The sequence below is a fragment of the Coregonus lavaretus genome, assembly GCF_964263955.1.
Source record: "Coregonus lavaretus genome assembly, chromosome: 10".
Classification (NCBI taxonomy): domain Eukaryota; kingdom Metazoa; phylum Chordata; class Actinopteri; order Salmoniformes; family Salmonidae; genus Coregonus; species Coregonus lavaretus.
In genome coordinates, this window is record NC_139997.1 from 54557817 (window position 1) to 54570957 (window position 13141).

A 13141-nucleotide genomic window follows, 5' to 3' on the forward strand; every position below is an offset into this window, starting at 1 on the left:
ATGATGACCATGAACAGCAAGCAGCATTTCTCTATGCACCCGGTGCTGCAGGAGCCCAAATACTCTGGCCTGCACGCGAGTTCGGAAGGCATGCGCAGGGTGTGTCTGCCTGCCCCGCAGGTATGTTAGTCAATTATTTGAGGCACAAATTTATAAATATAAAAAAAAACATTTAAAACGTTTTAAGTGGATCAGAAAGGACTTTGTTCTTATCCACTCCAGTCCTTGTTCTTTCTCTCCCTCCCTCACAACCCCTCCCTCCCTCTCTCTCATCCACATGTCTATTCAAGCAAAGCTGCTGCTTTCATATTAATTTTTATGACCTGTGCTTTGAAGAGGGTTCTCCCTGTGCTTGAAATGTTTTTTAATCCTGAGTTGACAGAATTCCCCACTGACTTCGATATGCTCACTCTTGCTTGCAGCTCCAGGGCAATATATTCGGTTGCTTTGATGAGAGTCCACTGGCACGCGCGGAAGCTCTGGCGGCTGCTGACATTGTCTCTCACGTCAAGAGTCACTCTTTCAAGCCAGACGTGACTTACCATACCATGAGTAGTGTCCCCTGCACCTCCAACTCCTCTACGGTGCCCATCACCCACTCCTCCACCCTGACCTCTCACCACCACCACCACCTCAACCAGAGCTTGGAGGGGGATCTCCTGGATCACATCTCTTCCAGTCTCTCGGTGAGCGGGATGGGGGCTCCGGATTCCTCTATGATGACCACGCAAGCCCACCAGCACCACCTCCAGACCATGGGTCACCTCCACCAGGCTATGGCCATGGGTCATCCGCACTCCTTGTCTGTGCACAACGGAATGTCGTGTGTCAATGACGTGGAGTCGGATCCTAGGGAGCTGGAAGCCTTCGCCGAGCGATTCAAACAAAGGAGGATAAAGCTCGGGGTGACCCAGGCGGACGTTGGCTCAGCTCTCGCCAACCTGAAGATACCTGGGGTGGGCTCTCTCAGCCAGAGCACTATCTGCAGGTTCGAGTCCCTCACCCTCTCTCACAATAATATGATTGCGCTAAAACCTGTCCTCCAAGCCTGGCTCGAGGAGGCCGAGGCTGCTTACCGGGAGAAAAACAGCAAGCCAGATATTTTCAATGGCAACGAACGCAAACGAAAACGCACGTCGATAGCCGCACCTGAGAAGCGCTCTTTGGAGGCATATTTTGCGATCCAGCCCCGTCCCTCTTCGGAAAAAATTGCTGCAATTGCTGAAAAACTGGACCTTAAAAAGAACGTGGTTCGTGTGTGGTTTTGCAACCAACGGCAAAAACAGAAAAGAATGAAATATTCTGCTGTGCATTAGTTCACATAATGCCTAAAATACGACATTTTAAAGAGATAACAGGGATCTATCAACATCTCATGTCCGACTGGAATCTATTACTGAGACTGTAAAGGATTTATTTAAATTGTAATTATCTAAATTATTTTGTCTCGTTCACTTTTCTTGTCCTCTAAAGCGCACATTTTATGTTGTTTAGTTTGGAATTAAACGTATCGTGCTAAAGGTCTCTTGAAGGAATTTTTCGTTGTTGTTGATTTTATGACTGCCTATGACAACTCTTCAATCACAGAACTGAACTATAGGGCCTAACAAATAGTGGGAGAAAATTACTTCTCTCTGTCATGTGATATGTCCTGTTGAATGCTCATAAGACCTGTTAGTTGTTTGGACAATTTCATAAATTACACAAATATTTTCACGTTTAGGCCTATATGTCTCGGATTCATATTTAGGATGGAATTAACGTGTGTTCACTGCATAGGAGTAACACACCCACCTTAGAAAAATATATATTTCAAATGAATGTGCTCTCTTTGTGAACTAGCTGAACTTTATTCACCATCGTGTGTAACCGAGGCAAATCACTATTCACAATATTTATGACACAGCACGAGTTGATTTTCTTTAATAGGCTAATTTGCAAAATGTCACTATTTTAACTAAGGCATGTCAAACTGGCATTGGAAGGCTGCTATATTTTGACATGGCCTATATTGATGTGAAAAATGTAAAACAGTTTAGAGTATCACTGAAATACTATGAGTATTTTTCTTCACTCTTGGATTTCACTTGACAAAATGTGTGAAGTTGAAATTTCATTAATAAATCATTGAATATTTTCTAAAATTCCATTGAATCAGCAATTGATCATTTTGATTACATTTTGCATGATTAATTTATGTTTTAGTCAATTGTAGACAATTAGACATATGTAGGCTATTATCACTTAATTTAAAGACAGGAATTAATTTTAAAACATGTAAGTTGAGCTTAAAGTAATTTTGCAATTTTTGTGAGGTTATGATAGTTAAATACAATACTATCTCCATTTCTCGGGTTGGAGTAAGGGAGTATTAACTCAGGGTTTGTTCCTGGTCTGAACAAATCATGCCTCGAGATACAGGCGATAAAATAATAATAATAATCACAGAGAACATGACTTGTTTTATTTATGAATTCCCAATGCTCTGCTGCATTAAAAATGAATCATATAGCACATAAATATGATTGAAAAAGGTACATATTTCAGTGCTGAATTGATAAACCAAACTCAAACACCATGCAACAATTATAGACACATATAATTTATGTTTTCCTTTTCATTGACTCAGGACCTTGGTCTTAATTAGATCGGTTAATAATTAATGCCCTTGTGTCACTGGGTTATATCTTGGGGTTTGAAATTATTAAGTAATGATGATGCAATATTAATTATATATTGGTATAAAACGAAGTTTGGAGCTGTGCGGAGGGCTGAGAGTGTGTGGGAGCTCGTGACTCGAGGGATAGAGGGGACTCTCACAATGTCAGGTAAGGATTTGAAGATTTCAATTGATCTTTTAAAGCAGTACGAAAATCAAGAGCATTTTCCACCGTTTTTATCTGTGTGTAGTCGTCGTCGTATATTTTTAGTTTTTGTACTCAAGTTAAATCTGTTATTATACCAATAACAATACAATAGAATTTTGAAATAGTATGTAAAACTATTATTATTGTTTAAACTTGTAATAATACCAACTCACTTCATTACTCTCTTCCTGATGAATAAGTGTAGTTGTATGAGTCATTTAGCATTGGATACTTTTTCTGTAAAAATAATTATTTGATTGGATTTGTGTAAATTCGATGCATATGTTAATGGGAGGTAAAAACAAAATAACATATTGTTGATGAAAATAGAAAACATTATTTTGTTATCGAATATACTGTATGTTATTCACCCTAACCTGAAGTTACAGGCTACACACGCTATTCTCCCAAGTGTAATAGGCTCTCCTCTGGATATTTTAGCCAGAGGATCAATATTTTGCAATTGAAAAGAAAATCAGTGGATTTGTTATATTCTCTTTGATCTTGAGATTTGATTAATTGCAATGAGTAATTTATTTTAATAAAGAGGAATTTGAAAGAGGGGAAAAAGCAATGCAAATACATCGCCTACTTGCTCATTATGATAATAACCTAATGGACATTTTCTCTCTTGTTCTGTGTCTTGGGATCATGTGATATGTGGCTGCAGACTGTTTTAAATTAGGTCAAATAAGCTTCACCAAAAAGTTAAATGCTCATATTGTTATATCTAACTGTTTTGTTAGAATTGTTTGAATGTGTTTGTTTATATTTTTTTTAACCAACTTTAGATAATTTTCTGAATGTATTTTATCTTTCTAACACTGTCTGAAGTTGTGCAAACAATTTTACCATATTAATGTTAAAGAAATGACTTGGAAAAGAAGGTGAAATATTGTTTGGCCAGGAAGCTTGTGTAAATTATTGATCGCTGTAATATCCCTATTGATATCATAACCCTCTTGCTATGAGGTAAGTTGAGCTGAAGGTTAGCAAAGACAAGGAGCATGTGGCGAGTGAGGCCCGTTCTATTATTCATTCCAAGTTGAAAGGTATTGCTATTTCTCATGCAATAATTGAGCTGCATTAGTTATGTAGGACATTTACGTATTAAACATTCCTACGTGCATTTTCACTTCAGTTCAATTGCAAAAGTGTTGCGAAATATAACTGAAATAAGGCTCTGAAATCTTAAGCGTATTTTTACAACGTCAAGGAATAATATTTTTGGGAAAAATGTAAGGTATTTCATAACTAGCTTAGATAACTTTAGAACTGTATAAGACGACTTACACATTGAAATTTGGACCACATCAATGTATTAATCAAATATAAAAAATTTAATGTGGTGGGTGGTGGGCTTGTTATGTCTGCATTTGTGAGTGTGAGTGAGTGTTTGAGGGAGAAAGAGAGTTAAGTTTGCTTGAAATGTTTTCATGGAGTGGAGAGAGACGGTGCTTGACAGAATGGAGATGAGAGCACTGTTTAATTGCAGCAGACTGCCTCCCGGACGGTGTTCTGCATTGCACACCCCTCCTCTCCCTCTTAGCCTATCCTGGGTGGTTCAGTCTTCGGCTGTCCCTGTGAGGAGAGCGAGTGGGGTAGGTAGGGGCGCTGGCAGAACCAAGACACCGCCATCTCAATTATTCATAAAGTGCCTGTAGCAACAAATGAGAATGTGACCAATGTGGAGGCAGACAGCTACCTCTGTGCATTTTATTAGTCGTCTCCTGTTATTATCACATGCCAAGCCATTCCAGGCCTCAGCCCACAGCTCTTCCCAAGCATGTCACCGCGTCATCCAGAGGGATTCTGTTACTAGGAAACATGAGGCTGCTCTTCATGCGTCCTCTATTCCTTCCATTTCCTCCCTCTCTACCTCTCTATGCCCCCCACTTTTCTTTGACTTGCCTTTTCTCTCTTCCTGGGCTTTTCATGAACCTTTCTATCAGGTGAAGAATCTTAATTGAGATGTTTCAACAAAGGTGACAATGGTGTGTCTGTATGACAATGGATGCTTGCCACAGCCACGGTATAAGTTACCAACATTATCAAAAACAATCTTTCCCACCTTGGCTACCATCATATCGGTGTACATTCCTACATATTGTACAGTACTAACCAGTTGCTTAAAGTACATAATGCACCCAGGTGGGGATTGTTTTTGTCACTTTTAGACTCTCTACCTGTGAGGAACCTTGTTACTTAAGTATTTCAATCTTTGTTCTACTGAGCCTGGGAAATATTTTTAAAACCAAGAATATAATTTAAAAGAGAATTCCACTCATAATCTATATTTTGGTATTTGTTTCATTAGTCCACTGTTGATACAGTACCAAACTGTTTTGCATGTCAGCAATCAAGTTTTCAAGATATGGAACTTTCAAAATACAGAAAGTGTCACAGTGTGATGTGTTTTGTATCATATGATATGTATTTTCTTTTAAGCACACTGGAATATTAACTGGGCTACATTGCACCTCTTCCTCTCTCTTAATGCTAAACAATACAGCTAGCTGCCCAGAATAGTCTCTCTCCATAGGCTCTTGAATAGCCTCTACATTATGCATGGTGCAGTGGTTATATCAGGCAGCTTGTCCCCTGACCTCCCACACTGATACTCTGCTCTTCATTTCAGCACCAGCACAACAGAGAGAGACTCACAACAGTCCAGACTAAAATCTATGGTTACCGTTGGACCGGACACCTAAATTGAACAATTTGACTGTATGCAAATGTATGCTGCTGCATGTGTGCAGTTTGCTATCTGTAGTTACCATCACCGTTTGGATACAATTTGTTACAAGGGAAAACACAGTATTAAAGATACACATTTCAATCTGTTTTTATAGCTCACATAAAACGATAAATATGTGCAAAGCCAAGAGCATTAGTATATTTTCTTTCTCTATTTGTATTTTTGTTTTACAGTCAAGCGTATGAAACAATGCTCGAATGTCCTCTTTCACTGTGCCACCCAATTCAAACAGTCAGAGGAGAGGGGGCTTCTGGTAGGACATACAGCCTGGGATGCCACCTGCTTAATTCACCGCCTCCAATAATAGTATTATACACCGCATGCATAATTTAACAGCGCTCCATTATAAAAGTGCCCTGAGAAATGAGATTAACCCACTCAGAAATAACTCACACTGGCGTGATTTCCACAGAAAAGCACTTAAAAGAGCTCATGAAACCAGAAACAATATGAACACATCTCTTCACAGTCTGTAGAAATCTTATCCAAAAAGTTAAGAGAGAGCGAGAAAGGAAAGAAGCTTTCAAAATAGCACAGCCATCTTGTTATGTCTCTACTTTTCCAAGTCGATCACATCAGATGGGTTCACTTTGTGACCTGTGGAGTTTGACATTAAGGTCTTGTGACAACAGGCGCCCATAGAAAGCATCCAGACCAAAGAACTAGAGTGGGCTCCAGGCACATTATTGTCAGGAGTTCATGCTGTCACTCTCCATGGACTGGCTTCTGAAGAGACATGAAAACAGGGCGAGTCCATAGAGGGGCCCCGGGATATCCCACAGCAGATTCAGCCAGTGGTCCCCTGCTCCCCAAGCCTGAAGGCTGCCCTGAGGCTAAACTCCCAAAATCACAAGATGAAAAACCCTGCCAATGGATCAGGGTCAGGCGTACAAATAGCTAGTATTCCTGAGCTCAATTATGAGGGGCTTTTATATGTGGTTCTACCTGCCCAGATCAGATCTGGGCACCAGCTCATTACTGTTTTATTAGGGATTCCCTGTGGGATTGTGATCCTAACTGTACCATAGAAAGATATATATGGGGAGGGAAACCTTCCTTCATATTTGGTTAACACTTTATTTGGATAGTCCATCTGTAGATGCTCTAAAGCAGGGATCAACTACATTCAGCCGCGGGCCGATTTTTTCTTGAGCAGATGGTCAGGGGGCCGGAACATAATTATGAATAATTTGTAGACTGCAAATTGACCGCAAGAAGCCCAAACAAATATAATATTTGACTAAAACATAATTTAAAACCTTGCTTTGGAACAGATTCAGTAAAAAATAATAATAATAACTAACAGTCTTTTATGTCCAACAATAAATATATACACTACCGGTCAAAAGTTTTACAACACCTACTCATTCAAGGGTTTTTCTTTATTTTTACTATTTTCTACACTGTAGAATAATAGTGAAGATATCAAAACTATGAAATAACACACATGGAATCATGTAGTGAGCAAAAAAGTGTTAAACAAATCAAAATATATTTTATATTTGAGATTCTTCAAATAGCCACCCTTTGCCTTGATGACAGCTTTGCACACTCTTGGCATTCTCTCAACCAGCCTCATGAGGAAGTCACCTGGAATGCATTTCAATTAACAGGCGTGCCTTCTTTCAAAGTTAATTTGTGGAATTTCTTTCCTTCATAATGCGTTTGAGCCAATCAGTTGTGTTGTGACAAGGTAGGGGGGGTATACAGAACATAGGCCTATTTGGTAAAAGACCAAGTCCATATTATGGCAAGAACAGCTCAAATAAGCAAAGAGAAACAGACCATCATTACTTTAAGAAATGAAGGTCAGTCAATAAGGAAAATGTCAAGAACTTTGAAAGTTTCTTCAAGTGCAGTCGCAAAACCCATCAAGCGCTATGATGAAACTGGCTCTCATGAGGACCGCCACAGGAATGGAAGACCCAGAGTTACCTCTGCTGCAGAGGATAAGTTCATTAGAGTTACCAGCCTCAGACATTGAAGCCCAAATAAATGCTTTACAGAGTTCAAGTAACAGACATCTCAACATCAACTTTTCAGAGGGGACTGTGTGAATCAGGCTTTCATGGTCGAATTGCTGCAAAGAAACCACTACTAAAGGTCACCAATAAGAAGAGATTTGCTTGGGCCAAGAAACACGACCTATGGACATTAGACCGGTGGAAATGTGCCCTTTGGTCTGGAGTCCAAACTTTAGATTTTTGGTTCCAACCGCCGTGTCTTTGTGAGACGCGGTGTGGGTGAACAGATGATCTCTGCATGTGTATTTCCCACCGTAAAGCATGGAGGAGGTGGTGTTATGGTGTGGGGGTGCTTTGCTGGTGACACTGTGTGATTTATTTAGAATTCAAGGCACACTTAACCAGCATGGCTACCACAGCATTCTGCAGCGATACGCCATCCCATCTGGTTTGGGCTTAGTGGGACTATCATTTGTTTTTCCAACAGGACAATGACCCAACACACCTCCAGGCTGTGTAAGGGTTATTTTACCAAGAAGGAGAGTGATGGAGTGCTGCATCAGATGACCTGGCCTCCACAACCCCCCGACCTCAACCAATTTGAGATGGTTTGGGATGAGTCGGACCGCAGAGTGAAGGAAAAGCAGCAAACAAGTGCTCAGCATATGTGGGAACTCCTTCAAGACTGTTGGAAAAGCATTCCAGGTGAAGCTGGTTTAGAGAATGCCAAGAGTGTGCAAAGCTGTCATCAAGGCAAAGGGTGTCTATTTGAATAATTTGTTTAATACTTTTTTGGTTACTACATGATTCCATACGTGTTATTTCATATTTCTGATGTCTTCACTATTATTCTACAATGTAGAAAATAGTAAAAATAAAGAAAAACCCTTGAATGAGTAGGTGTTCTAAAACTGTTGACCGGTAGTGTATATTTTAAAATAATCTTTGTATTCTTGTTCAGAAAAATTGGGGGGGGCCAAATAAAATCACCTGCCGGTGAAATTCGGCCTATGGGCCGCCAGTTGGGGAACACTGCTCCACAGACCATCAGTAACATTTCAACTATCTACTAACCCTAATGCTTACTCTAAACCTAACCCTAGCAAGCAGTTGCTTATCAACCGACAGTTTGTTGATATTATGGCCATCTGTAGAGCATCTACAGATGGACTATCCGGACTATCAAAATAAAGTGTGACCTCTGCAGCTAACCCAAAGAGGTTTCCTTGAGATATACAAATTTATGGCGGGCAAGGACGCGCAACACTCCAGAATATTTCTTAAATCTAGCTCACCCATGTTTACCTTTAAGAAATTATTAAATATTAAGCAAAGCTGAATAATTCAGCGTCTCCACGAATAGAGTCATATTCTCTCTGCCTCAATGAGTTGATAGGTCAGTGAGAAGAAGCTCCACCAGCAGGCTGCAGTGTTGCACTATAAAAAAGTGGCGCTGACGACAAAGGGAGGGAGCTGTTGGTTATATTTATACTGAACAAAAATATAAACGCAACATGTAACAATTTCAACGATTTTACTGAGTTACAGTTCATTTGAGGAAATCAGTCAATTTAAATAAATCCATTAGGCCCTAATCTATGGATTTCACATGACTGGGAATACAGATGTGCATCGGTTGGTCACAAATACCTTTAAAAAAAGGTAAGGGCTTGGATCAGAAAACCAGTCAGTATCTAGTGTGACCACCATTTGCCTCATGCAGCACGACACATATCCTTCGCATAGTTGATCAGGCTGTTGATTGTGTCCTGTGGAATGTTGTCCCACTCCTCTTAAATGGCTGGGCGAAGTTGCTGGACATTGGCGGGAACTGGAACACGCTGACGTACACGTCGATCCAGAGCATCCCAAACATGCTAAATGGGTGACATTTTCAGCTTCCAGGAATTGTGTACAGATCATGCTGAAACATGAGGTGATGGCGGCGGATGAATGGCACGACAATGGGCCTCAGGATCTCGTCACGGTATCTCTGTGCATTCAAATTGCCATTGATAAAATGCAATTGTGTTCATTGTCCGTAACTTATGCATGCCCATACCATAACCATGGGGCACTTTGTTCACAACGTTGACATCAGCAAACCACTCGCACACACGACGCCATACACGCAGTCTACGGTTGTGAGGCCGGTTGGACATACTGCCAAATTCTCTAAATGACGTTGGAGGCAGTTTATGGTAGAGAAATGAACATTCAATTCTCTGGCAACAGCTCTGGTGGACATTTCTGCAGTCAGCATGCCAATTGCACACTCCCTCAACTTGAGACATCTGTGGCATTGTGTTGTGACAAAACTGCACATTTAAGTGGCATTTTATGTCTCCAGCACAAGGTGCACCTGTGTAATGATCATGCGGTTTAATCAGCTTCTTAATATGCCACACGTCAGGTGGAGGGATTATCTTGGCAAAGGAGAAATGCTCACCAACAGGGATGTAAACAAATATGTGCACATAATTTGCGAGAAATAAGCTATTTCAGCGTATGGAACATTTCTGGGATCTTTTATTTCAGCTCATGAAACATGGGACCAACACTTTACATGTGGCGTTTATATTTTTGTTCAGCGTTGTAATGAGGTAGCACATACAGCAATGAATGGCTGCATAGTGAAGCTCCGGCTGCCGCTACTGTATGGCCTCCCTCCCTTCAGAGCTCACTTTGCATCAGAGCTCACTTTGCATCAAGTCACTGAGTGATCATTGTCCAGGGAACAAGGGGCAAAGCACGTTCACTTCAAAAGCTCTTCTGCCCCAGCATTTACAGTATGTCCCACCACAGATAGATGCAGAGCATCTCACATCAAATCATGGCTAGCAAACACAAATAGTGATTTCAAGGGCCATGAGAATACAGTTTAATTTAATTTATTTATTTAACCTTTTTTTAACTAGGCAAGTCAATTAAGAACAAATTCTTATTTACAATGACGGCCTACACCGGCCAAACATGGATGACGCTGGGCCAATTGTGCACCGCCCTATGGGACTCCCAATCACGGCCGGTTGTGATACAGCCTGGAATCGAACCAGGGGGTCTGTAGTGACGCCTCAAGCACTGAGATGCAGTGCCTTAGACCGCTGCGCCACTCGGGAGATGTTAGTGAGATGTTAGTAAGTTTAGTAACGAATAGTTTTCCATTTACATTTCAGCTACTGTTTCACACCAGCTCTACCATTTCAGTGGGAATGAATGACCAGTCTAACCTGTCCATTGACAATTCATGGAAATCCTGGAAACAATTCTGGAAAATGTTGAAGTTAAAAACAAGACTTTAAACTTTAGTCCTGAAAAATCTTTATTGTAATATCAAATTTTGCACATTGTTAACAGGTGTTCATAAATATGCAGCTCAGGTAAAAAAAAGAAAAAAAGATTCCTGTTACATAATGTAATTAAAATACTGCCCTTGGTAAAGTAATTTAACGACACTTTAACTTAAATAAAACTGTAAACAAATAATAAATAAGCATTGTGTTGAGTTGGTGTAGATCTTATGGTTTGGAGTTGATTTTCTGGCCACATCCTTTTAGGTCGTGGAGAAGTCTCCTCAGCTCCACCTGGTTGCCTTGGCTCTTCTCCACAACTTTGCAGTTTTTCTGTAATAAGCAAGCATCATCAGACGTCAACACCAAAGAAACTCCCTCACCCAGCGCATGTGCTTCTGTCCTTCATTTGGTCACGTCTTCTTAAGAGGGAGAAACCGCTGCAGGTCAATGAGCTGCTTCATTAATAGAACACTTTAGTAACTTACATGATTGTTGTAAACCCTCAGTAGTCGGACAATCTCTCCCCCCTCAAACTTGTCCTTTTTCACAGAGGCCAAGATTGTCTCAGCTTCGCAGAAAAACTCCTGTAAAATAACATTTGTTTCGTTAAATAAAGTTTCCACATATTCAAGCACCATTCATAAACATATCTTCATTTTTCACATAAACTGTAAATATTATTCAATTATTGCACATATTATATTTTTAACACCAAATGTCTAAGGGGGCAAAACATTTAAATCACATCACCTTGCATTTTGTTGTGGTCTCAGTCAAATGTGTAACATCTGTCACGAATGTCTGCAGAATATCCTGGAGTAAAGGGAAAAACAGTTGTGAGAGGTTTGTTGCACACTTTTAAAATGAAAAAACAATAAGGCTGAGGAATCCTATAGAATATAAGAACAGTGTGGCTCTTTGATCTGCTCTTACCTCTGGCAGTGTCTGTGTGTATTGTCCCGCCATTTTAATAATTTTCTCTAAGTTGTAAACGTGATTGCTACGTTGCTGGATCGCTGCAGCATTGGCAGGCAGAGCTCTAGAGTCAAGCAGCACCATCGCAACAGAGAGGAGAAGGATCACCGTCTTCATCTTTGGTTGGGTTGATTTGCCAAAGCTAAGTAGTACTAAATAAGTCCTTGTACGTCAGAGAAGTTGAGGTGCCAGCAGGTAATAATTTTAAGCCAAATGTGAGGACTACTCAGTGAACACCGATTATTTATACACAAGACCAAGGATTATTTTTTTTTCATACATTTTATTGCAGCGTCAGCTAATGCAGTCAACTGTATGAGACACATTATGAATATCTTGATTGAGATGTGGTTGATTAGCAAGCGTCACCAAGACAGAGGCGTTTCGCCGAAAACCGGATAAAAGTGGTAACCAACAACGGGGCCTCCAGGTCTAATCTGCCAACTAACTGAATTAATTGCATCCTTTCAAAGAACAGAAATCTCTGCTAAAACAACTGAAGTGAACAGAAACTACTGTGGTCTGCTTTAGGCACAGATCCCAACGCTAACTGGAATACAGTACTGTAGTGCACGTTTTTGTTCTGCAAACAGGAAATTCTTGGATAGGCCGCACACATATTTTTCAGGTCGGCATTTATCAATTGTTTTCATTAAATTTCTAGTGTAATATGCCTATGATAACTCAGTGCAGGTAGGAGGTGAGGGAGGAGACGCTGCACTTGGTGATCTCAGAGCACTGGTCCATGTTCTTCCTGATACGGTAGAAGTGTTCCACGTAGTTGGAGCGCCCCAGGAGCTCCACAAAGTCCTCGTCGTGGGTGATGATGAGCAGCTGGAAGTTGCGCTGGCGCGAGCGGCTCTTGATGATTCTGAGCAGAGAAAAGTAGTGTCAAGATATTGTACAAATAGTATTCCTATACTTTTAAAACGTACTTTTCTTCAATGACAACACCCACCCACTGCACGAATCCTTCAAAATTCTGCCGTCAGGTAGAAGAGTAAAGGTGCAAGCAAAAACAGCCTAAAGAAATCCTTCATCCTCTCAGCAGTAACCATCCTAAATAAAAATCTGCTGAACTAACATGTACTTGCCTTCAAACGTATTAATACTGGGGTGGATGAACATTTTTATGATCGCCTGTGTTCAGGTAAATGAGCTGAACACTGGATGGTTTCCAACCCAAAATATTAGATGACACGACTATAATTCATGTGCGTGTCCTATATTGAACTATGCAGCTGGAATCTGGGGTTTTGTACTCTGCTGTGGTCATACATTTGG

General features: G+C 40.5%; 3 protein-coding genes across 3 annotated transcripts in view; 1 reads left to right on the forward strand and 2 right to left on the reverse strand.

The window, feature by feature from the left end:
• LOC311135622 (POU domain, class 4, transcription factor 3) lies at positions 1–1316 on the forward strand (the record flags this gene model as incomplete). The annotated part of the gene is made up of 2 exons (XM_084169649.1): positions 1–120; positions 423–1316. 2 exons carry the CDS (start codon positions 1–3, stop codon positions 1314–1316), a joined length of 1014 nt encoding a protein of 337 aa, XP_084025775.1.
• Positions 1317–10896: 9580 nt separating this feature from the next.
• On the reverse strand, positions 10897–12074 carry LOC311136488 (uncharacterized protein). The gene is made up of 4 exons (XM_084170631.1): positions 11816–12074; positions 11633–11695; positions 11368–11466; positions 10897–11212 (listed from the first exon to the last, which is right to left on the reverse strand). The coding sequence occupies exons 1-4, from the start codon at positions 11972–11974 to the stop codon at positions 11108–11110; spliced, it is 426 nt and encodes a 141-aa protein (XP_084026757.1). The 5' UTR covers positions 11975–12074; the 3' UTR covers positions 10897–11107.
• A 58-nt stretch (positions 12075–12132) lies between these two features.
• The window catches only part of rad50 (RAD50 homolog, double strand break repair protein), a 40977-nt gene continuing 39968 nt past the window's right edge, over positions 12133–13141 (reverse strand). The window contains exon 26 of the mRNA XM_084170629.1: positions 12133–12728. Coding sequence (XP_084026755.1) covers positions 12542–12728 — 187 coding nt within the window. The 3' untranslated portion in view covers positions 12133–12541. The remainder of the gene's footprint in view (positions 12729–13141) is intronic.